Source organism: Moschus berezovskii, chromosome 15 (genome assembly GCF_049115385.1).
Source record: "Moschus berezovskii isolate FMDL1 chromosome 15, NW_MosBer_1.0, whole genome shotgun sequence".
Lineage (NCBI taxonomy): Eukaryota > Metazoa > Chordata > Mammalia > Artiodactyla > Moschidae > Moschus > Moschus berezovskii.
In genome coordinates this window covers 56410095-56436196 of record NC_142474.1, presented here as the reverse complement: position 1 = coordinate 56436196, position 26102 = coordinate 56410095, and the positions used below count along the sequence as shown (strand labels likewise).

Here is a 26102-nt window from a genome sequence, read left to right as displayed (position 1 = left end):
CCAAGCCAAGGACAAGGCTGGCGGCTCGTCTGCTCAGATGGCTGCCTGCGTGTGAACAGGGAGGCCAAGGGCATTCCCAGGAGAAAGGGGCATCTGCTGATGACATCTGCAGGAGACAAGGATTCTTTGGAGCTGAGTCATCTTTTACTGGGAGGTGTGACAGAGGCACTGTGAGAAGACGTGATGGGAACATGGGAAGAACAACAGGGCATGGGTAGGGTGGGGTGCTCACTCAAGTGGGGTCTCCCTTGGAAAGTTCAGTGCAGGTGTCTGACCAGTACAAGAGAACTGGAAGTCTCCAGGCAATTCTGATGACAGCCGGGTTTGAAAAATACTCCACCTTATGGTTCTCTAAATTGCACCGGCCTGCACCCCAGTTCTGACTCTGATAAAGTCCCAGGCCCATCCACAGCCCAGCACCCTTCCTCCGACACCCCTCATGGTTACCAAGCATCTAGCAGTTGTCAATACTGAGTTAAATATTTTCCTTCCACTTGCTCACTTAGTCCCAGTGACAGTCTGGAGAAATGAGGGTTATGACCTTTGTTCTACAGAAGAGGAAAACTGCCTCCGGGTTTGGATGAAGGGTTCTGGTGCATCCACCAGCTCCCCCCAGCGCCTGGGGAAGGAGGGCTGCTATTACAGATTTCAGGAGACTGGTCACCCCCCTCAGTTGTCTCCAGGGCATGTGTGTTTCCCCCTAAACTCAACCACTGCACGTGTTATGTGACAACATCAGGTTCTCTTTTTAAAAACACTAAGCCTGTACAGAATTCCCTTCTCCACTGGCTCTGATTCCTGCCCTTTGAAACCCTCTGTTCAATAGCATTGTAATGAGTAACTGTATTCGGAATAAATTTGGAAAGCTATTTCCTGGACGTGCCTCTGGGGCCTGAGGTGTGCCTGGCCTTGAATTTCTCTTGCTCTGAGACTGGATAACTTATTCACCAACTGGGTGCCCAAGGCTCACTGGAAAACACTCTGATGCTGGGAAAGATTGAGGGCATGAGGAAAAGCCAGTGACAGAGAATGAGGTGATTGGATGGCATTACTGACTCAATGAACATGAGTTTAATTAAGCTCTGGGAGATGATGAAGGACAGGGAAGCCTGGCATGCTGCAGTCCATGGGGTCACAAAGAGTCAGACACGACTTAGTGACTGAACAGCAATGAGGGCAGACCCGACGGTCTTTCCCCAGCCAACAGCACCCCTGCACCCACTGACATGGCCTCAGCATTGTTCCTTTTTGATTGTTTTCTCTCATAGATCACACAGCACACTTGGCTCTCAGTGACAAAGAGCTGGGAGAAGTACACATGACTGTTATGGAATATCCTCCCATTAACTTTGCTGCCTCAGACAGGCCTATTGAGTCAGACACACAGCCTCTGCAGAAATCAAAATGCTTTCAGATTAACACAGGTAACCAATCCTATCAATGGGCACCGAATACTGACCAAACAGATAACTTAAGAAAATATTACAGGAGGGCTACTCAGGAGGAAAAGAGGGTGCGGTGTTGGGTAGAATGAAACATCATTAGAGAAAACCCTGGCGCTCTCACAAATAGGCCAGTAAGACGGGTGTCAGAGAATCTAGCCACAGAGAGAAGAAACACGCACCTCTCCTTTGGGCAAGATTTTCTGCTCATCCAGCTTGAAGGCTGTCCCGATTCTTCTTCGAACAATGGGTGGTTCCTCTCCTGGATCCAGGGGATACTCTACAGGCAGTTTGCCCGTCAGCTCCTGTAGAGGTGTGACATCACGGGAGGAGGGATCAGCAGAGTGTCCATGACTGGCTTCTAGGACATGGACACACGGACGCACACACACACACATGCATGCACACACACGGACACACACACATGCACGCACACAGATATACATGCACACTCTTCAAAGTACAGATCCAATACATAGATTTGAAACCATAACCTTACACAATGTTAAGGTTAACAGGAGCTCCTACAGTGCAATTTCATTTCTACAAGTGGATGAGAGCAGTCCTTCTTTTACAGAACAGAAGCACTTGGAAACGTTTTTCCCAAAGTAAATTCCTATCAGGTAAATTAAGTCACTGTTGGCTTTCATCATAAAAACCTGAATGTCATTCACTTGTTAAGTTCATACACGTGTCTGGTGTGTCTACTGTGTGCCCGGCGAGACTGCACAGCCAGTAAGAGCAGTGGCACCACGAGATCGCTGGTCTTTCTGGCTCTAAACTCTGGTTCTTTTCACTGCATCAACTATTCCCTCTCAAATATCAAAGTTTAAAATGAGTCTTTCAAATGAGCTTTCTTAGGAAGATTGGTATCTATTGGGCAAATCCCAGAAAAGGGCATTATTACATTGTTTAAAACCTGAATATGAGTAATAATTATTCCACTCTGGCCAGATGCTCAAGGAACAGGCTGAGCTCAAAAGACATTAAATGTGTACAGATATGAGTTTCAGTTGAAACTGAAATATAATCCATACTACTGACAAAGCTATTCAAAAAAATCTGGTGTATGTGCCTTTGGAGCTCTGGAAATGTAACTGTTGTGAGTAGAAGGACAGTGAATTTAGTGGACAGACCACCATGGGGACAGTGGTCTCAGGAAAAGGCGAAGAGAGGTCTATGGGATGACTCTCGGTTAGGACTGGGCTATCTGTGAGTGATTGCCTCTGGGCTGAATAAAGATTATATTTGAGTCAGCAGCTAATCCACATGGTGGAGCCCAGGTGTCTACTGCAAGGAGTCACTTCCAGGGACCAGAAAAGCCTGGGAAACCCACTGCCTGCCTCCAAGGCACAGGTGCCCTTCCAGGCAGAGCTGAGCCCTGGTCTCCAGCCTCAAACCAACACGGATGTTACATAAAGACCCAGTGCAAGCTCTTCTTGGGAACATCCATCACTCACGCAGAAACTTCTATGCAGGCAGCCTCGTATGTGCAGGTGAGCCCTGATCGTTAGATTCCAGGGGCAGACTGACCTTCTAACAGGAGGAGTGATCTGGCTTCTCTGTGCCACTGCTGTGTGTGTCACTGGGGTGTGTGTCTGCACATGATGGGTTGTGTGTGTGTGAGTGCATGTGTGGGTGCACCTGGCATGTACATGCACACCCACTCCCTGCGATCCCAGGCCTCTCCTCCTGGGCTCAGGCCATCAGGAAATGACCTCTTGGGCTTTTTATTCCCCAGTGTAAGCATTTCAGAGCACAATGGCTAACTCTTTGAGTACAAAATGCTCTGCAGTTTTCTTCCCTGCTTTTTTTTTTTCTCTCTTCTTTTTTTAAATGTGGTTCAGATGTCTCCCAAGTAGTTATGTGTTTACTCGGCAACATTTTTATCTACTGCCTTGAAAGTCTGCCTATAAATAACATGACAGATAGAGGGTTTTATGCTGTTGAGACTTTCTTTTTGACTTCGTGACTTAAAAAAGGAGGGAAAAGTTGTTAAAAGGGGCATTGATTTAAAACTCTAAAGAGTCTATGGTTTTCTAACACAAAATTGCAGATCAATTCCAGTCCAACATAAAATAAATTTTTTTTAAATCTATGAAAAATTTAAAGGCTATCTCTAAATTTCCTCTTCCATTGTAAGCTACTACAATGGAAGAGGAAATATTGAAAAGCTGTATTGATAATTACTGCATATTGAGAATCTGTATTGTCCCAGCAAGAGTACCAAGCCTTCTGAGAATAATGAAATAAAACTTCAAAGAAGACCAAAAAAAAGTCTGTGGTTTTAAAACAAAATATCTTTTTTAAAAAATGAAGCTACTGATTTTCCACCATCTGCTTGAAGGTATTTGAGTCCAGGCCTTGATTCTCCATATTTAATCTGATTTCATGTGTAACCAGAGCTGCTGGCGAAAGGGGAATTTAACACACTCTGGTGAGAGGCTCAATGGACCCGGTTCCCCTTCTATTCTTATGTCAGTTATATTCTGCCAAACACTCCCACTGCATCTCATTCGGGCTGCCCCATGCCCCAGATGACAAAAAGCTTCTCAATACCCAGAGCTGAGAGGCGTGGTGTGTGTGTGACACAGAAGGAGCAGGACTGTCAGGAGACAAGTTCTCCTGTCCCCTGAGTTCAGAGGAGGTGGGAGCCTGTGACCGGCTTCTTGTGAAGTCATTTATGCCACTCGAACTCTATTTTCTGGTGTCCACATTACAAAAAGTAAGAGCTTTGTTTTCCTTAATTTGCTTTTATATTTAAGAGAGGCCTGTAGATCTCTAACAGACATGCTAACCTTGCCCGGACATGTTTCACCAGTTTTCTAGTGCTGGTTCCCTGCTGGGTTTAAGGATGCTGCCTTTATTAAAAGCAAAATAAGGCTTTACAAATTAACTGCAGATACCCACACCCATGTTGTCTCAGTCTTTCCAATGCATTCTTTATAAAAAGCTTGCTGATATTAACAGTATCACAGAGCACATCCCCCAGCCAGGCCAACTGCTTTTCCCAAGATTTGCAAAGGATTTGCGCTAATGTGGGTCTGCTTTGAGCTGGCTCCGGTTTAAATCAATCCAGAGCATAATTAAGCCAAGTTGAACTGTAATGTGATCTCCTTCTGTGGCCCCTGCTTTCATTCTTCCCGGAGTAAGGCATTATGATTTGGGGGAGGGGAGTAACACTCTTCAACTTAGTTTGGGAACACCTTTCCACTTCCCTTTAGGAGCTGTTGACCAACAGAGCTCCTTGTTACATGCAGGACTATCTCTCCCCCAAGGGTTCCCACCCCATCGTATCCGTGTGCAAGCATGCTCACAGTAATGTGAATTGCATTAAAAGAAATCAAGCCTTCAAACGTAACAAAGAACTGTGGAATAAGCAGAAGGAGGTGGAAAAAGACACACAAATAAATATAGTCATCTGCTACAGCCCTAAATCTCAATGAGACGCAAGACTTACGTGTGTGTGTGTGTGTGTGTGTGTGTGTATGTACACCTGAGGAAGCACTGCTTTGCATAAATTAGAATATTTTTTTGATGATTAGGCTAAGATTTCATTTACAAATTAGAGAAATACAAATCGCAACTACAGTGAGGTATCACCTCACACCAGTCTTAATGGCCGTCATCAAAACGTCTACAAATAATCAATGCTGGAGAGGGTGTGGAGAAAAGGGAACCCTCCGACACTGTTGGTGGGAATGTAAATTGGTGCAGCCACTGTGGAAAACAGTATGGAGGTTCCTTGAAAAAGTAAAAATAGAGTTGCTATATGATTCAGCAATCCCACTCCTGGGCATATATCTGGAAAAAAAACTTCTGAAACCAGAAAAACTTTTTTCAAAAGTATTGAAATGTTCCTGCAGTACTGTCTGTAGTAGCCAAGACGTGGAGGCAACCTAAATACCCATTGACAGATGAATGGATAAAGAAGATGTGGTACATATGCACAACGGAATATTACTCAGTCATCAAAAAGAAGGAAATAACACCATTTGCAGTAACATGGATGGACCTGGAGATTGTCATTCAAAGTGAAGTAAGTCAGACAGAGAAAGACAAATATCATATGACATCACTTATATGTGAAATACAAAAAAAATGATACAAATTAACTTATTTACAAAGCAGAAACAGATTCACAGACTTAGAGAATGAATTTATGATTACCAGGGGGAGGTATAGATTGGGAGTTTGGGACTGACATGTAGACACTGATATATTAAAAATAGATAACCAAAGACCTACTGTAAAAACAAACAAAATATAAAAAACTAAAGGAAAAAAAGCATCATCTACCAAAAAAAAAAAAAAAAAAGCACTAAAAGACACACACCAGATCATGAGTTTTAAAGAGGATTATATATCAGATGAAATCCTGATTTCCTTGTTGATCCCCAAAGGTGCTTCTCACTATGATCTCAACAAAAATAAATCTGAAATATACTTAAGAGAAACAAAAGCCATAACAATGATAAACTCAGGCACAAAGTCTTAGGAAGATGGCAAACCATTCCATCCAATGTGGTCCTGTCTTATGAGGAAATGCTTTATAAACTATGAGGTACCATGCAAATGTTGCTGTTTACCGTTGATATCATGACTGTTATTACTACTTGTCATTTGGCCCCTGGCGGGACGTTCTCACTGGGAATTCTGCCAAGAGGTGCTTTCACTGCTGTCAGAGTGTTTCACTGTGGTCCAAGATGAGGGATGCTCATCCCAGGGGCTGGGTGTCATCACCAGAAGAGGTTCTGCTTCCCTCTTACGCCCGCTGTGATGCCCACCCTTGCCTTTTATAAATACACGAGCACAGATGAGCGCACAGGATGAACCAGGGGTACTCACTGCTTCTCGGAGGCAGAGTTTCTTCAGCTCTTCCAGTCGCTGGCGCAGCGTTTCCTCCAGAGCTTCCTGCCTGGATTTCAAGGCCGCCAGCATGTCTTTCTTGGCTGACTGAGAGCTATCCGATTCCTGAGAACCTGTCAATTAACAGCAGGGTTACCAGGTCAGTTGACGAAGGGATGCACATCTGGACCACAAAGGAACAGAACCGAAGCCCACGCTGTGGATGTGGGATTTACCCTTGGAATCAAGGGAGTGTGAAATAAAACAGGTGCTTGGGGCTCCAAGCTTGAGGAACAACTTCTCAGCACTCTGAGTAAGTTGCAGCTGGTCAGAAAGACTGGCAGGGAAATGTACATGCCTGAAAGAGAAGTTTCTCTTCCTTGATTATCTTAAGATATGTCACACATCCATTTTAATTTCACTAGCAAATTTTAATAAACATTTTGCACCAAGAAGGGGAAGTAAATTGAGCCAGTCATTTGTTTAATTTTGTTGGCCATGCCACATAGCTTGAGGGATCTTAGTTCCTCAACTTGGGATTGAAATTGCACCCTTGATAATGAAAGCACAGAGTCCTAACCACTGGGCTGCTAGGGAATTCCTGAGCCAGTCATTTTAATACATAGTTTTAATTTCTTTCAATTTAAAGTGATTATTTTTTTCTTAGTACAAAGATAATGCATGTTTATCATAAAAATCTGACAATGTAGACAGGTATAAAAATAATCCATAAGCTAGTCACCCAGAAATAACCACCAATAAGCATTTTCTTTGGTCTTTTTAGCTAGCACATATAGTTAAAAAATAAAATTAGATTTTTATTGTTGTTTTTGAATGCAAGACTGAATCATGAGCAAATTCCCTCCTAATAAAAGTTATCCCTATTTTTACATGCAGCATAGAAATATCTGCTTGCTGATTCAAATAGCAGCCTGCTAGATAGGAAACCGTTGTGTAAGGCAAACTATAAACCAAACAAAAGGACAATAAGCTGAAATGCCAACTGGAGAGATTTACGTTAGATCAGAAGAATCGTTTCTGAGCTGCAATGTTTGGACTCTGAAACAGGTTTCCTGCAGTGAAGCTATTATACCTTTTCTACCTGGATGGTTAGACAAGGGACCTTGACTCCCTGGGAAAGGAAACACTGCTTACTACTTTGCTTCTTGTGCCATGGAGAGCGGAAATGTTAGAAATGGATGGGTGTGCCTTCAAGGGGCACCTGTCATGAGATCTGCAACAGCATCAAATGATATCGAATACCTAGAGATTCATCTAGTGAAAGGTGGATGGGATCTCCACAATGAAAAGTAGAATACTCTGATGAGAAAAACACAGGACCTCAAACAAGGTAGGGAAGTACTCTGGTCATGGGTTGGAGGCCTGGTGTTGTAATGATGTCAATTCTTCAGGGACTAAACCAGTGAATCACTGTAATCCCAATAAAAATCCCAGCAGGATTTGTTGGAGGGAGGGGTGGGAACTATATTTCCTTAGGAAGCATTTTGGGACGACTCAGTGAACAGATGCCAGATTTGAGAATAATCCAAAAGGAATTCTCAAGAGTCAACTGTTCTGTTACTTCCAGGGGTTAAAGAAGGTGTCTCAGAATCAATACTAGAAAAGACATATGCTTTTACATCAAAAACCCTGCGATGCTCCAGTCATCCCCATAAATACATGGTTCTTCTTTCTTCTTTAGGCTCTGAGCAGGAGTCACTATGTTCCCTCAATTACCAGGCACCTAGGTACTTATAACCTTAATCCTCAAGAATTTTCAATGTTTAGGTACACTTTGACCCCATTTTAGGCTTCCCCCTTACTCCATTCTGATTTGAAACAAAGAATCTCCATCACTGCAGGAATGGACCGTTTTTGTCCCCATACTGGCTAATACATATTAGCTTGAATAAACAAATACTGTTGTCAATCATATGCTCAGATGCTATAATTACGTTGTATTTCATCTCAATAAAGAAATCTAGTCCCTGTAAGTGGTTTCTTTATAGAATCGACCTTCTTAGCTTTTAATCATTTTTGAAGCTATTTCCTGGATTTCATCATGCTTCAGTTGCATGTTTCCAAATTCAACAGTAAATGCAAATGAAAACTTGACCCTCACAAAGCGTCTGTGACCTCATACCTCTCAGATTCTAAATCCATATGGTGTGCCCATGTGACACATGGCTGGACATTACTGCAGGCTCCCCTTTTTGAAATGCTTCAGGTTTTCTACCCCCATAAGTCAATTACCCTGAGCTTATTAGTCCTGAATTATATCCAGTCTACATCCATCTAACATAACACAGCTATTAAAAAAACAGTTTGAATCTTAATTTCATTCTCTTAGCCATAGTCACCAATCACAGGTGAAGACACAGGAAAATTTAATGAGCTAAGCTCTATTAATCATTGAAAGGATTAATAAGAATATAAAATATATAAAAAATATAAGCCAGAAAGAAAAACACCAATACAGTATACTAACGCATATATATGGAATTTAGAAAGATGCAAATGATAACCCTGTATATGAGACAGCAAAAGAGACACAGATGTATAGAACAGTCTTTGGGACTCTATGGGAGAGGGTGAGGGTGGGATGATTTGGGAGAATGGCATTGAAACACGTATGTTGTCATATGTGAAACGAATCACTAGTTCAGGGTCAATGCATGTTATAGGATGCTCGGGGCTGGCATGCGGGGATGACCCAGAGGGAGGATGAAGGGAGGAGGGGGGTGGGAGGGGGGTTCAGGAGGGGGAACTTATGTAGACCCGGGGCAAATTCACGTCAATGTATGGCAAAACCAACCAATATAATATTGTAAAATAATTTGCCTCCAATAAAAAATAAATTAATTACCAAAAAAAAAAAAAGAATATAAAATAATACTGGAAGGAAGTCAGACTTTAGATTTAAAAAACAGACCTGGGAAAACTTGGGTCCAAGAAGATTAAAGGATTTCTAGCACAAAGGAAACACTCATTGTTTTCCCTCTCACCTCTACCTAGGAAATGATGATTTATGAAGTCCAATCTAAGAATGGATTATATTTAAAGGATGGCAAAAATCACAACATTAAACTCTGGGTGGTAAAGCACATTGTTTCTGGATGATCTGACTTCTAGTTATGAGACTAGTTAAGCTTTGGTTTTGAGCTTATCAGCACTACCTAAATTATTATTATTTATAATAATTAGCCTAAATAATTCCTAAAATGTGAACATCAATATTTTAGAAAACAATGAACTAAAATGGACAGGAATCAGCAAATTTAATTCAGATGACCATTATATCTACTACTGTGGGCAAAAATCTCTTAAAAGAAATGCAATAGCCCTCATAGTCAACAGAAGAGTTGAGAATGCGGTACTTGGGTGCTATCTCAAAAATGACAGAATGATCTTGGTTTGCTCCCAAGGCAAACCATTCAACATCACAGCAATCCAACTCTAGGCTCCAACCACTAATGCCAAAGAAGCTGAAGTTGAATGGTTTGACGAAGATTTACAACACCTTCTAGAACTAACACCAAAAAACGATGTCCTTTTCATCACAGGCAATTGGAATGCAAAAGTAGGAAGTTAAGAGATACCTGGAGTAACAGGCAACTTTGTCCTTGGAATACAAAATGAATCAGGGCAAAGGCTAAAGGAGTTTTGCCAGAGCACACACTGGTCATAGCAAACACCCTCTTCCAACAACACAAGAGATGACTCTACACATGGACATCACCAGATAGGCAATGCTGAAATTAGATTGATTATATTCTTTGCAGCTGAAGATAGAGAAGCTCTATACAGTTGGCAAAAACAAAACTGGGAGCTGACTGTGGCTCAGATCATCAGCTCCTTATTGCAAGTTCAGGCTTAAATTGAAGAAAGTAGGGAAAACCACTAGGCCATTCAGGTATGACCTGAATCAAATCCCTTATGACTATACAGTGGAGGTGACAAGTAGATTCAAGGGATTAAATCTGGTAGACAGAGTGTCTGAAGAATAGGAAGCTGTGACCAAAACCACCTTAAAGAAAAAGAAATGTAAGAAGGCAAAGTGGTTGTCTGAGGAGGGCTTACAAATAGCTGAGCAAAGAAGAGAAGCGAAAGGCAAAGGAGAAAGGGAAAGATTTACCCAACTGAATGCAGAGTCCCAGAGAACAGCAAGGAGAGATAAGAAAGCCTTCCTCAGAGAACAATGCAAAGAAATAGAGGAAAACAACAGAATGGGAAAGACTAGAGATCTCTTCAAGAAAATCAGAGATATCAAGGGAATATTTCACGCAAAGATGGGCAAAGGACAAAAATGGCGAGGACCTAACAGAAGCAGAAGAGATTAAGAAGAGGTGGAAAGAGCACACAGAAGACCTATACAAAACAGCTCTTAATGACCCAGATAACCACAATGGTGTCATCACTATCTAGAGCCAGACATCCTGGAGTGTAAAGTCAAGTGGGCCTTAGGAAGCATTATTTCCAACAAAGCTAGTGGGGGCGATGGAATTCCAGATGAGCTATTTAAAATCCTAAAAGTTGATGCTGTTAGTAAAGTGCTGCCCTCAATATATCAGCAAATTTGAAAAACTCAGCAGTGGCCACAGGACTGGAAAGGTCAGTTTTCATTCCAATCCCAAAGAAAGGCAATGCCAAAGGATGTTCAGACTACCATACAATTGTGCTCATTTCACATGCTAGCAAGGAAATGCTCAAAATCCTTCAAGCTAGGCTTCAACAATACATGAACCAAGAACTTCCTACAAGCTGGATTTAGAAAAGGCAGAGGAACCAGAAACCAAATCTCCAATATTTGTTGGATCACAGAAAAAGCAAGGGAATTCCAGAAAAACATCTACTTCTGCTTCATTGACTACGCTAAAGTCTCTGACTGTGTGGATCACAACAAACTGTGGAAAATCCTTCAGGAGACGGGAATACTAGACCACCTTATCTGCTCCCTGAGAAAGCTGTATGCAGGTCAAGAAGCAACAGTTAGAAGCAGACATGGAACAACGGACTGGTTCAAAATTGGGAAGAAAGTACGTCCAGGCTCTATACTGTCACCTTGCTTATTTAACTTTTATGCAGGGTGCATCATGTGAAATGTAAGGATGGATGAATCACAGGCTGGAATCAAGATTGACGGGAGAAATATCAACAACCTCAAATATGCAGATGATATCACTCTAATGGCGGGAAGCAAAGAGAAACTAAAGAGTCTCTGATGAGGGTGAAAGAGGAGAGAGAAAAAGCTGCCTTAAAACTCAATATTAAGAAAACTAAGATCATGACATCTGGTACCATCACTTCATGGAAAATAGATAAGGAAAAAGTGGAAACTGTCGCAGATTTTATTTTCCTAGGCTCCAAAATCACTGCAGACAGTAACTGCAGCCACAAAATTAAAAGACACTTGCTCCTTGGAAGAAAAGCTATGACAAACCTAGACTATGTATTCAAAAGCAGAGACATCATTTTGCTGACAAGTGTCCATATAGTCAAAGCTATGGTTTTTCCATTAGTCATGTATGGATGTGAGAGTTGGACCATAAAGAAAGCTGAGTGTCAAAGAATTAATGCTTTTGAACTGTGGTGCTTGAGAAGACTTTTGAGAGTTCCTTGGACAGCAAGGAAATCAAATAAGTCAATCCTAAAGGAAATCAACCCTGAATATTCATTGGAAAGACTGATGCTAAAGTTGAAGCCCCAATACTTTGCCCATGTGATGCAAACAGCTGACTCATTGGAAAAGACCCTGATGCTGGGAAAGATTGAGGGCAGGAGGAGAAGGGGATGACAGAGGATGAGATTGTTGGATGGCATCACTGACTCAATAGATATGTTTGAGTAAACTGGGAGATAGTGAAAAACAAGGAAGCCTGGCGTGCTGCAGTCCATGGGACTGCACAGTCAGACATGACTTAGCAACTGAACAACAACCTAATAATTAGCCTAAATACCAAGCTCATATAAGATAGAGTGGTGGTTCAAGAGCTGTCTCCATATTGGGCACCACTAACACTTGGCTGGGGCTTCCCTGGTGGCTCAGAGGTTAAAGCGTCTGCCTCCAACGCGGGAGACCTGGGTTCGATCCCTGGGTCGGGAAGATCCCCTGGAGAAGGAAACGGTAACCCACTCCAGTATTCTTACCTGGAGAATCCCATGGACGGAGAAGCCTGGTAGGCTACAGTCCACGGGGTCACAAAGAGTTGGACACGACTGAGCGACGGAACGGAACAGAACACTTGGCTGGCACTGTTTTACACCTTTAGTTTTGAAGTTGCTTCAGTAGGAATATGGTGCCAGGCACCAAGTTAAATCTTAGCAAAGTAAATGAGCTAGCTGGCCTAGACATGCAGTGTTATTATCATGGTAACTGGATGGCAAGGAGAGGGTAAAATGATCTGGTCTGGATGTATTCTAAACCACTCACTAGATGAGTGACCTTGGGTAAGTTACCTGCCCTCCTCAATGTGCTGAAAAGACTAATGAGAGGACTTCCCTGGTGATCCAGTGGTTAAGACTCTGTACTCCCAAAGCAGGAGGCCTGAGTTTGATCCCTGGTTGGAGAACTAAGATTCTGCATGCCACGTGTGCTACGTCTCTTCAGTTGGGTTTGACTCTGCGACCCTGTGTACTGTAGCCCGCCAGGCTCCTCTGTCCATGGGATTTCCCAGGCAACTATACTGGAGTGCGATGCCATTTCCTTCTCCAGGGGATCTTCCCTCCACATGCCATGTGGTGTGGTAAATAAATAAATAAAAGGATGTCTATAAAATAAAGACTAATGAGCTCACACACATTCAGCATTTAGCTTGTATCTAGGGTAGACTTGAGTGAGGGCTCATACTCACATGGGTACACACTGGGTAGAATCGAAAGAGAGGTATGATTGAAATGACTTTCTCGCCACTGCTCCAGGAGGCCATTTGCCAAGGAAAAGAAGCTCTCTGTGCTGCCACTCGGGCTCCAAAGCTCATCTTTAGAAGAAGCGAAAGAGGTCTGGACACTTTTCAAATTCTGTTTCTTGAGCCCCTGGGTTTGTAATTATGCTTTTTAGGATGGCGGTGGATGGGGGTGGGATGGGGGTCAAGCACGTTCAGCAGGTCCTGGGCTCCCCACTTCACCCTTCTCTAGCTAAGGCAGCTCTGCATTGGGGTTCTGTCACAACACATTTGAAAAAGAGGTTCCCAGTGCCTCTGTCTCTAAAAAGGAAATGCACCATCTGGGCAAGCGTGCTGAGTTCTTACAGCTACTCATTTCTGGAGCTTATGGGATCTGAGTCTATGGGGTTGTTACCTGCAACCAGACAAATACGGCAACCATGGGGGAGGCGGCTGAGTGCCCAGTGACAAGGGTGCACCAGTAACAGCACCAAAGAAAGAAACTCAAGGGCATCAGAAGGAGCCCCAAGTGCTCTAAGATGTTGATGTTGTTACCCTTCAGACAACCCTGCAAGGCAGGTGTGGCATCTAAGAGGTCGAAGAGCCAGACAGCCAGAAACTGGGAGGCAGACATTCACTCTTCATCCTCGCAAGTGACAGAATGAATGAATCCAGGGGAGAAACACAATCAGAACCTCAGGGCTCAGGGCAATGAGCGTCTTGCAAACTAAAGGATCGTGAGCATATCTGGAAGGATTCTAAGCACAGAAATAATTTCCAACCAGCACCTACACATGGTAAATGGTATAAAAGTTCTCAGTTACTACAATTTATCCATTTCCAGGTATGTGAGCACACACATGACTTTTCATAGGCAACAACACTCCAAGGTTATACATTCAAACTCTTAGAAATGAACAAGATGGGAATCTGCTATCTTTGAGAGGAGGTGTGAAGGATAAAAGACATCTACATTTTCAACATAGTTCAGTTCAGTTCAGTCACTCAGTTGTGTCCGACTCTGCGAGCCCATGGACTGCAGCCCACCAGGCATCCCTGTCCATAATCAACTCCTGGAGTTTACTCAAATGCATGTCCATTGAGTTGGTGCTGCCATCCAACCATCTCATCCTCTGTCGTCCCCTTCTCCTCCCACCTTCAGTCTTTCCAAGCATCAGGGTCTTTTCAAATGAGTCAGTCCTTTGCATCAGGTGGCCAAAATATTGGAGTTTCAGCTTCAACATCAGTCCTTTTCAATAAAGACCCAGGACTAATCTCCATTAGGATGGACTGGTTGGATCTCCTTGCAGTCCAAGGGACTCTCAAGAGTCTTCTCCAACACCACAGTTCAAAAGCATCAATTCTTCGATGCTCAGCTTTCCTTATGGTCCAACTCTCACATCCATACATGACTACTGGAAAAACCATAGCTTAGACTAGATGGACCTTTGTTGGCTAAGTAATGTCTCTGCTTTTTAATATGCTGTCTAAGTTGGTCATAACTTTTCTTCCAAGGAGCAAGTGTCTTTTAATTTCAGGACTGCAGTCACCATCTGGAGTGATTTTGGAGCCCAAAAAAATAAAGTCAGCCACTATTTCCACTATTTCCCCATCTATGTGCCATAAAGTGATGGGAACGGATGCCATGACTTTGGCTTTCTGAATGTTGAGTTTTAAGCCAACTTTTTCACTCTCCTCTTTCACTTTCATCAAGAGGCTCTTTAGTTCCTCTTCACTTTGTGCCATAAGGGTGGTGTCATCTGCATATCTGAGGTTATTGATATTTCTCCTGGCAATCTTAATTCCAGCTTGTGCTTCATCCAGCCAAGCGTTTCTTATGATGTACTCTGCATATAAGTTAAATAAGCAGGGTGACAATACACAGCCTTGATGTACTCCTTTTCCTATTTGGAACCAGTCGGTTGTTCCACGTCCAGTTCTAATTGTTGCTTCCTGACCTGCATAGATTTCTCAAGTCAGGTGGTCTGGTATTCCCATCTCTTTCAGAATTTCCCACAGTTTATTGTGATCCACACAGTCAAAGGCTTTGGCATAGTCAAAGAAGCAGAAGTAGATGTTTTTCTGGAACTCTTTTGCTTTTTCAATGATCCAATGGATGTTGGCAATTTGATCTCTGGTTCCTCTGCCTTTTCTAATACAGCTTGAACATCTGGAAATTCATGGTTCACGTATTGCTGAAGCCTGGCTTGGAGAATTTTGAGCATGACTTTACTAACTTGTGAGATGAGTGCAATTGTGCGGCAGTTTGAACATTCTTTGGCATTGCCTTTCTTTGGGATTGGAATGAAAACTGACCTTTCCAGTCCTGTGACCACGGTTGAGTTCTCCAATTTGCTGGCATATTGAGTGCAGCACTTTCACAGCATCATCTTTCAGGATTTGAAATAGCTCAACTGGAATTCCATCACCTCCACTAGCTTTGTTCGTAGTGATGCTTCCTAAGGCCCACTTAACCTCACATTCCAGGATGTCTGGCTCTAAGTGAGTGACCACACCATCATGGTTATCTTTGTCGTGAAGATCTTTTTTGTACAGTTCTTCTGTGTATTCTTGCCACCTCCTCTTAATATCTTCTGCTTCTGTTAGGTCCATACCAGTTCTGTCCTTTATCGAGCCCATCTTTGCATGAAATGTTCTCTTGGTATCTCTAATTCTCTTGAAGAGATCTCTAGTTTTTCCCATTCTATCGTTTTCCTCTATTTCTTTGCATTGATCACTGAAGAAGGCTTTCTTATCTCTCCTTGCTATTCTTTGGAACTCTGCATTCAAATGGGCATATCTTTCCTTTTCTCCTTTGCTTTTAGCTTCTCTTCTTTTCACTGATATTTGTAAGGCTTCCTCAGATAACCACTTTGCCTTTTTGCATTTCTTTTTCTTGGGGATGGTCTTGATCCTTGCCTCTTGTACAGTGTCATGAACCTCTGTCCATAGTTCTTCAGGCACTCTGCCTATCAGATCTAATCCCTTGAATCTATTTCTCACTTCCACTGTATAATCATAAGGGATTTGATTTAGGCCATACCTAAATTGTCTATTGGTTTTCCCTACTTTCTTCAATTGAAGTCTGAATTTGGCAATAAGGAGTTCATGATCTGAGTCACAGTTAGCTCCTGGTCTTGTTTTTGCTGACTGTCTAGAGCTTCTTCATCTTTGGCTGCAAAGAATATAATCAATCTGATTTTGGTATCGACCATCTCGTGATGTCCATGTGTAGAGTCATTTCTTGTGTTTTTGGAAGAGGGTGTTTGATATAACCAGTGTGTTCTCTTGGCCAAACTCTATTAGCCTTTGCCCTGCTTCATTCTGTACTCCAAGGCCAAATTTTTCTGTTACTCCATGTTTTTCTTGACTTCCTACTTTTGCATTCCAGTTCCCTATAATGAAAAGGACATCTTTTTTGGGTGTTAGTTCTAGAAGGTCTTCATGGTGTCAGATCTCGGGTTTTAAGAGCTTCCCACGTGGCTCAGTGTTGAACAATGCACCTACCAATGCAGGAGATGCGAGTTTGATCCCTGGGTTGGGAATATTCCCCTGGAATAGGAAATGGCAACCCACTCCAGTATATTTGCCTGGAAAATTCCATGGACAGAGGAGTCTGGCAGGCTATACTCCATGGGGTCGCAAAGGGTCAAACACAACTGAGCACACACACACACTTGGGTTGTTAACTTCTCAGAACCATGATGTCTCCAACTAGAAAATGACCAACTAACTAACCCCCAAGATTTCTCCAAACTCAAAGAATCTGGTACTTCAGACACTACTGACCAGGGGATTTTTGTGGAAACTAACACCTGTGACTGGTGATTTGTCATGTAGGTGAATGTTGAAACACTCTATACGTCTCTGGTAAATAAGCTGTTAATAAACAACTTACTGAGGCAGTTCCCTCTCACCTCTAGGAGTCATTTTTACAAATTTTACAAAAGGAACCTTACCTACAGTGTCATCTTCTTCCTCTTTTCTTTCCCATCCCTGCCTCCAGAACAGACGAACATCGTGGCAACTCTGGCCCCTCTCCCAGCTATTGCTACGAGTACTTCATGTCTAGTTATCGACCAGCACCTAAAGGACTGACCTCTGCATCTTATCAAAAGACCAAAGCAAATAACTGTAGACTTGAACACTGTTTAATCTGAGCTGTGTTTGGGATTAATGCTATATGAAGATGGACGGCAATTTCCTGGAGCCAGAAGAGTGATATTTCAAAAGGTATAGACTGACCAACAGTAGCCAAGTGCTACTTGGAAAGGGCTGTCCAAAAATAATCAATTGATGTAGCAACCCTGGGAAAAACAGGAGTGATTATGAATATTTGTGAAAGATCTAAGTAGCACATAAATACTTTGTGGTTGGTGTCAAATTTTCGAGCAGCTCGAAGGTTATAAGGATAGAGTGCTGTGAATACACCTTGAGAAACTTCTCCTAGTCTGGTAGCCTCTGGAGGCAGAATACTACTATCTAGTAGTTTAGAGTTAACAAGTCTAGGCTTGTGTCCTGGCTCTGTGACTGACTTGCTGTGAGGACTCGGCAATGTTACATGACCTCTCTCAATCTGTTACCTCCCTTATAATGTGAGAATGAAAACAGGACTTCTTCAAAAGTTGGGATAATCAAAGGAGACAGTGCTGGCAAGATGTTTAGACCAGAGCTCAGAACATCACAGGCACTACATGAATATTTGTAGTTATTTGTATTAAACAGTTTCACTGACTTTTGTTAGGTGTTGGCACCCTGATTCTGAGGAGCCTCAGAATGTAAAGCAGGAAGAATGGTGAACAGGCAGGAAACGCAGAAAGCTAGTGGAAGGTCCACATGCAGGAAACATGGGAGAAAAAAGGGAAGGGGAGGATTTTTACAGAACCCCTGACAGGAGCTTCCCGCATATTCTACTTCATTTCATTCTCACAAGAACATTAACCCCGTTTCCATAGAAGTGGTCACCAGGACACAAGGAGGCAGAGCTGGGATTCCAGCTTTCTGTTTGGTCTATTTCATCCTAAGGATGGAAATACCACGAGGGGAGGAACTTTGTCTTGCTATTACATTGTTAGCATGCAGTCCTATCTGTCTCTCCAAGCCCAGACAGACCCTTTCTGCAGGATGTATGGATGAACATATAGGCAGAAAGAAGGAGGAGGAGCCCATGGGTCCTTCCAATGCACCAGGGAAGCAACAGAAATCTCTGAAGCACCGTCTGTGTACATGGTGGGGACAGGGGATGGGGAGACAGGTAACAGGATATAAGTCTAGCCCTCAGAGAGCCTTGGGTTTGGCCACAAAAAACTATCTAGCAGGAGGAAGGAAATAAACCATGAACTTGAATGGGAGAGGTGGTGGCAGCCATATAAGGAGTGAGCCTACATCCCAGGCCCAATTAGATAATTAGTCTGCAGGGCTGATGATGTCCCTAAGTCTAGTCTGAGGAGGCTGAGTCTCCCTGTGGTCCACTGCCAGGAAGACCAGCATCAGATTAGTTCTCTGGAAAACCTTTCATCTTACTCACTGCCTAGTCAACATCTCTTTGAATGAGCCCAGATGGAAAATATCTTTTGTCTTTGGCTATTGGATGATCATATTTCAATCTACATCCTTTATAGAAATCAGTCATTCATCAACTGGCCAGTGAAGGGGAGAAAAATATCTGACCTCTAAGAAGACAATTCCTAACCAAACACAGCCAGGAGAGTTTGAATGATGTGCTCAAGATCACAGAGTGACTTTCAATGGGCTTTGGGAAATCTCTGGAGTGAACTCCCGGATGCTAGTGATGTTGCTGGCAGGGATATGGAGAAAACTTGTTCTGCTACCTCTGGAGAAACTGCAACTAGGACTTTCCAGAGGTTCCAGCTGGGGAACTCCAGCTGTCACTCAATGGGCAGCTGGTTCCCTGGGGCAGGATGTGAGAAGACCAACTCACACAAACAGCAGCTCCCTGCCCCGCCGTCAAATGGGAAGGATGTACTCATTGGGCTGAGATGGAGAATGGGCTCCAATCTTTCAAAAGACTCTGGGCTACTCCGCACCGGATATGAGAATGCATCCTCTTGAAGAGAATGTTGTCAGGAACCAAGCTCATCTGTTTTTACACAGATGGAATTCTGATGACCAGTCTGCTGACCTCAGGAGACAGAAGGGGTGCTTTCCTCTCTGAAAGCAGGGGGAAATTTGAAACAAACAGTCCCCCAAAGAAGAAAGAAATCCGTTGTCCTAAAAGTAAGGGAAGGAAATGACTGTCTGTTTAGACTTTTAGGAAAAAAAAGAAGGAAGAAGGCATATTCCCAGCAGATCTATAAAAGCTGTAAGGAAAAGTTTTGGCAGATACCCCAGGAATAAATATGAGGGAAAGGTCTGAACCCTTCTTTATGATGAGAGATATTTATTTGCCTCACAAATCCTCAATTATGAATTTCTTACGGAAAAGATGTCCTAAGAGAACATGGGAAATAGAGCCACCTGGCAGATTTCAGGATAAATGTGTGATCTCTGGAAAGTGTCTCAGGGAATGAAATGTGATTTTTTTTTAATGTGAAAAGTTCATGACTGGAAAACTTTTCATTAGGGTCAGAAATTTTAGAAATAAAATAGTTCATGTTAAAGAGTATTGAAATGGGAGCACTTTGAAAATAAACACCTTTTGGTGGCATCTAAGAGTCTCTGGGACTCAGAAAAAAAAAGACTCAATGGTACTTTTACAAAAGGGTGAAGAGTACAAAGATAATTAAAAAGAAAAATAGGGGGAGGAAGAGAGAGAATTGAGCAGCTTATTTAAAAAATTAACAGCATTGCAGAAGAACCCTGAGTAGCAATACTCATATCAGACAAAATAAACTTTAAAAAACAAAACACTGTTACAAGAGACAAGGAAGGACACTACATAATGATCAAGGGATCAATCCAAGAAGAAGATATGATTGTAAATATCTGTGCACTCAACATGGGAGCACCTCAATATATAAGGTGAATGCTAACAGCCATAAAAGGGGAAATCTACAGTAACACAATAATAATGGGGGACTTTAACACCCTATTTACACCAAAGAACAGATCAACCAGACAGAAAATAAGGAATCACAAGCCTTAAATGACACATTAGACCAGACAGACTCAACTGATATCTATAGGATATTCCATCCAAAAACCAGTAGGATACACTTTCTTTTCAAGTGTGCATGGAACACTCTCCAACATAGATCACATCTTGGATCACAAATCAAGCCTTGGTAAATTTAATAAAACTGAAAACATATCAAGCATCTTTTCAGATTACAGCCCTATGAGATAAGAAATCAATTACAGGAAAAACTGTAAAAACCCACAAACACAAGGAAGCAAAACAATATGCTACTAAATAACCAAGAGATCACTCTAAAAGTCAGAGAGGAAATAAAATATACCTAGAAACAAATGACAATGAAAACACAACAACCCAAAATCTATGGGATGCAGCAAAAGCAGTTCTAAAAGTAGTTTACAGCAATACAATTCTACCTCAAAAAACAAGAAAAATCTTAAACAGCCTAACTTTATACCTAAAGCAACTATGAAAGAAGAACCCCTCCCCCCAAACAAAACAAAACAAAACCCAAAATTAGCAGAAGGAAAGAACTGATAAAGATCAGAGCAGAAATAAATGAAATAGAAATGAAGAAAACAATAGCAAAGATCAATAAAACTGAATGCTGGTTCTTTGAGAAGATAAACAAAATTGATAAACCTTTAGCCAGACTTATCAAGATAAAAAGGGAGAGGACTCAAGACAATTAAATTAGAAATGAAAAAAGAGAAGCCACAACAGACAGCACAGAAATACAAAGGACTGTAAGAGAAGATTCCACTACAAACAACTGTATGCCAATAAAATGGATACTCTGGAAGAAATGAACAAATTCTTAAAGAAGTACAACCTTCCAAGACTGAGCCAGGAAGAAACAGAAAATATGAACAGACCAATCACAAGTAATGAAATTGAAACTAATTAAAAATCTTCCAACAAAAGTCCAGTACCAGATAGCTTCATAGGCAAATTCTATCAAACATTTAGAGAAGAATTAATACCTATCCTTCTCAAACTCTTCCAAAAAACTGCAGGGGGAGAAACACTCCCAAGATCATTCTATGAAGCGACCATCACCAGATACCAAAACCAGACAAAGATATCACAAAAAAAGAATATTACAGGCCAATATCACTGATGAACATAGATGCAAAAATCCTCAATAAAATACTAGCAAACTGAACTCAAGAATACATTTAAAGTACTACACACCATGATCAAGTGGGATTTATCCCAGGGATGCAAGGATTCTTCAATATCTGCAAATTAATCAGTGTGATACATCACATTAACAATCTAAAGAATGAAAACCACATGATCATTTCAATAGATGCAGAAAAAGCTTTCGACAAAATTCAACACTTAATTTATGATAAAACTTCTCCAGAAAGTGAGCATAAGGGGAACCTACCTCAACATAATAAAGGCCATATACGACAAACCCACAGCAAATATTATTCTCACTGGTGAAAAACTGAAAGCATTTCCTCTCAGATCAGTAACAAGACAGGAGTGTCCACTCTCACCACTATTATTCAACACAGTCTTGGGAGTCCCAGCTATAGTAACCAGAGAAGAAAAAGAAATCAAAGGAATCCAAATTGGAAAAGAAGTAAAACTGTCACTGTTTGTAGATGACCTGATACTACACATAGAAAATCCTAAAGATGCCACCAGAAAACTACTACAGCTCATCAGTAAATTCAGTAAAGTCACAGGATACAAAATTAAAACAGAAGGGTGAAATTTAATTTTAAGCTTTAGAAAGAAAGAAGGTGAAGTTGCTTAGTTGTGTCCGACTCTTTGTGACACCATGGACTGTAACCTACCAGGCTCCTCGGTCCATGGGATTTTCCAGGCAAGAATACTGGAGTGGGTTGCCATTTCCTTCTCCAGGGGATCTTAAATCCCAAAACCTACATATAACTTAACCATTCTTCCTTCCCTCTAGTTTCAATGGAAGAGGTGTTACAACTTTTATCTAAAGGCAATCCTTACATGTGCTCTGACATTTATTTTTTTCTGTTGCAGTGATTTGTTTTGTAGATTATATTTTATTTCCTTCTCTTGAATTCTTCTTTTCACTAGTTAGACATTCTCTAATTTTTTAAGAATGAATCTTCCTGATTCAATCTTGCTTTCTGTTTCAATTAGCTCAATACCACTCTCCATTCTTCACAGCCAAACTCTGCCTTCAAATATTTCTTCACTTCCCATTGACAATTTAGTCCTGCACTCCCTACTCCAAAACTCCTTTGGCCAAGGTTGCTCTATTGCTCACCTCTTAAAAACCCACCCACCTCCTTTGGATAGCCTAAAAATTTCACTCCTTGTTATTATTTTAAAGAATGTTACTTGAGATCTCAAAGATAAACATAACTAGAAAACAAAAAAAAAATACAGACATCTCTTGCATTCCTATATACTAACAACAAAAGATCAAAAAGAGAAATTAAGGAAACAATCCCATTATCATTGCAATGAAAAGGGTAAAATAACTGGGAAAAAACCTACATAAGTACTGATGTATGGCAGAAACCAACACAATATTGTAAAGCACTTATCCTTCAATTAAAAAAATAAACAAACTTACCTAAGAAGGCAAAATATCTGTATGCAGAAAACCATGATATACAGATGAGAGAAATCAAAGATGACACAAACAGATGGAGAGATATACCATGTTCTTGGATTGGAAGAATCAATATTGTGAAAATGACTATACTACCCAAAGCAATCTATAGATTCAACCTACTCCCTATCAAATTACCAATGGCATTTTTCACAGAACTAGAACAGAAAATGTTGCAATTTGTACAGAAACACAGAAGACCCTGAAAAGCCAAAGCAATCTTAAGAAAGAAAAAATGGATCTGAAGGAAATCAGGTTCCTTGACTTCAGACGATACTAGAAGTAATCAAAACAGTATGGTAACTGGCACAAAAGCAGAAATATAGACCAATGGAACAGGATAGAAGGCCCAGAGTAAGTTCACACACCTATGGTCACCTAATCTGTGACATAGGAAGCAAGAATATACAGTGGAGAAAAGACAGCTTCTTATTCAATGAGTGGTGCTGGGAAAACTGGACAGCTACATGCAAAAGAATGAAATTAGAATACACCTAACACCATACACAAAAATAAACTCAAAATGGATTAAAGACCTAAATGTAAGGCCGGACCCTACAAAACTCTTGGGGGAAAACAGGGGCAGAACATTCTTTGACATAAATCACAGCAGGATCTTTCTTGACCCACTTCCTAGAGTAATGAAAATAAAAACAAAAATTAACAAATGGGACCTAATTAAACTTAAAAGCTTTTGCTCAGCAAAGGAAACCATAAAAAACATAAAAAAACAACACTCAGAATGGGAGAAAATGTTTGCAAACAAGGTGACGAACAAAGGGTTAATCTCCCAAATATAGAAACAGCTCATACAGCTCAACAGCAAAAAAAGAAAAAAATTTAAAAATGGGCAGAGGACCTAAATAGACATTTCTCTGAAGAAGACAAACAGATGTCAATAAACACATGAAAAGACGCTCAATATCACTAATTATTAGAGAAGTGCAAATCAAAACTATCATGGGGTTTCATCTGACACCCATCACAAGGACTTTCCTGGTGGCTCAGATGGTAAAGAGTCTGCCTGCACTGTGGGAGACCTGGGTTTGATCCCTGGGTTGGGAAGATCCCCTGGTGAAGGAAATGGCAACCCACTCCAGTATTCTTGCCTGGAAAATCCCATGGATGGAGGAGCCTTGCAGGTACAAAGAGTTGGACATGACTGAGCAAACATGTCCATCCAAAGAACACACGCATGTACATACATAATCTGAGCTAAAAACCAAATTCAGGAAAGTTGTAAGATACAAGTTCAACATTAAAAAAAGAAATCACACCCATCAGAATGGCCATCATTAAAAAAGTCTACAAACAATAAATGCTGGAGAGAGTGTGGAGAAGAGGGATCCTTTGCACTGTTGGTGGGAATACAAATTGATACAGCCACTATGGAGGTTCCTTAAAAAAACTAAAAAACAAACCACCATATAATCCAGCAATCCTACTCCTGGGCATATACCCAGAGAAAACCATAATTTAAAAAGACACATGTACCCCAATATTCACTGCAGTCCTATTAGCAGTGTTTACAACAGCCAGGACATGGAAGAAACCTAAATGTCCATCAAAAGAGGAATGGATAAAGAAGATGTGGTACATATATAAATGGAATATTACTCAGCCATAAAAAGGAACGAAATTGGTCATTTGTAGAGATGTGGATTGACCTAGAGACTCACATGGAGTGAAGTCAGAAAGAGAAAAATAAATATATACTTTTTTCGGAGAAGGCAATGGCAAGCCACTCCAGTACTCTTGGCTAGAAAATCCCATGGATAGAGGAGTCTGGTAGGTTGCAGTCCATGGGGTCGCTAATGGTCGGACACGACTGAGCGACTTCACTTTCACTTTTCACTTTCACACATTGGAGAAGGAAATGGCAACCCAATCCAGTGTTCTTGCCTGGAGAATCCCAGGGACAGGGGAGCCTGGTGGGCTTCCGTCTATGGGGTCACACAGAGTCGGACACAACTGAAGTGACTTAGCAGCAATGCATATATGTGGAGTCTAGAAAAATGATACAAATGATCTTATTTGCAAAACAGAAATAGAGACACAGATGCAGAGAACAAACGTCTGGCCACTCAGCAGGGAAAAGAGGGGTGGGACGAATTGGGAGACTGGGATGAATCAATCAGTGTCACCACTGATAGCAGGTATAAAATGGATAACTAATGAGAACCTACTGTATGAATCAAGGAACTCTGCTCAGTGCTCTGTGGTGATGTACATGGGAAGAAAACGCCAAAAAGGAGGATATATGTACATGTATAGCTGATTCACTTTGCTGTACAGGAGAAACTAACATTATACTTCAATAAAAATTCATAAAAAATTAGCAGCATCTGGTAAAGTACCCAGTTGAAACTACTGTTATGAGTTAACTTATATGGTTTCTATTTCTTACATTGTGAAATACGGGGGCTTATCCTTCTGTCTCCAAAATTCTGATTCAAAGGCAATATTGAGAAGGCTGGTCTCAATAAATGGGAAGAGTGCAAAAAGCCTATGGTTGGCGACTGTGATTTCTTTATCACTGTTTAAAATTCCATCAGTTTCAAAGTCATTCACTTAGGCTATAGATGATCATTCTGTCCTGGTTTTCTTTAGTATGCAAATATTCCTTTACACAGGAGGGCATAAATATAAATATATTTGTATAAATGGCTTTATTCATGTGTTTTTTTTTTTTTAACCCCCTGATGAGAGAGCAGAAAAGGACCACCATGCTGTCTTCTCAGTATTTTGACTCAGGCCTGTCCTTCACAGGCCACGGCCAGAAACATCTATTCCACAGAGATTTCACAGCCCTCACCAGTTACAGTCCTGTATAAACACACCCTGGCAGAAGGTGAGCCCTCTGGCAGTCCTGCAGGCTGACCCTGTCTGCAGGGCACTGAGCCCAGGAATCTGGGCATCATTAGACTTAAGAGGACAAGAGAACTTGAAAAAGCTGAAGAGAAATACAGGGAAGAGGTAAAATTGAGAGCTGAAGAGAAAGGATGGAGATGGGACTTTCCTGCAGGTCCAGTGGTTAAGATGCTGAACTTGTAATGCAGGAGGCCCAGGTTCAATCCCTACATGGGGAACGAAGATCTCACATGCCATGCAGCAAAAAAATTGATATCAAGTAATTGCAAAACATAAAGGAAATACATTTGAACTGTAGGAATAAAATGTACATTAAAAAAAAAAAGACAAAAAGAAGAAAAAAGCCCCCA

General features: G+C 41.4%; 1 protein-coding gene across 7 annotated transcripts in view; it reads right to left on the bottom strand.

Annotated features, from left to right (window-relative positions):
• The window catches only part of FRMD4A (FERM domain containing 4A), a 520746-nt gene that overhangs the window by 27708 nt on the left and 466936 nt on the right, over window positions 1-26102 (bottom strand). For all 7 annotated transcript variants that reach the window (XM_055428694.2, XM_088844071.1, XM_055428684.2 and 4 more), the window contains exons 15-16: window positions 6291-6424; window positions 1625-1747 (exon numbers count right to left, since the gene is read on the bottom strand). In XM_055428694.2, the coding sequence (XP_055284669.1) occupies window positions 1625-1747; window positions 6291-6424 (257 nt within the window). The remainder of the gene's footprint in view (window positions 1-1624; window positions 1748-6290; window positions 6425-26102) is intronic.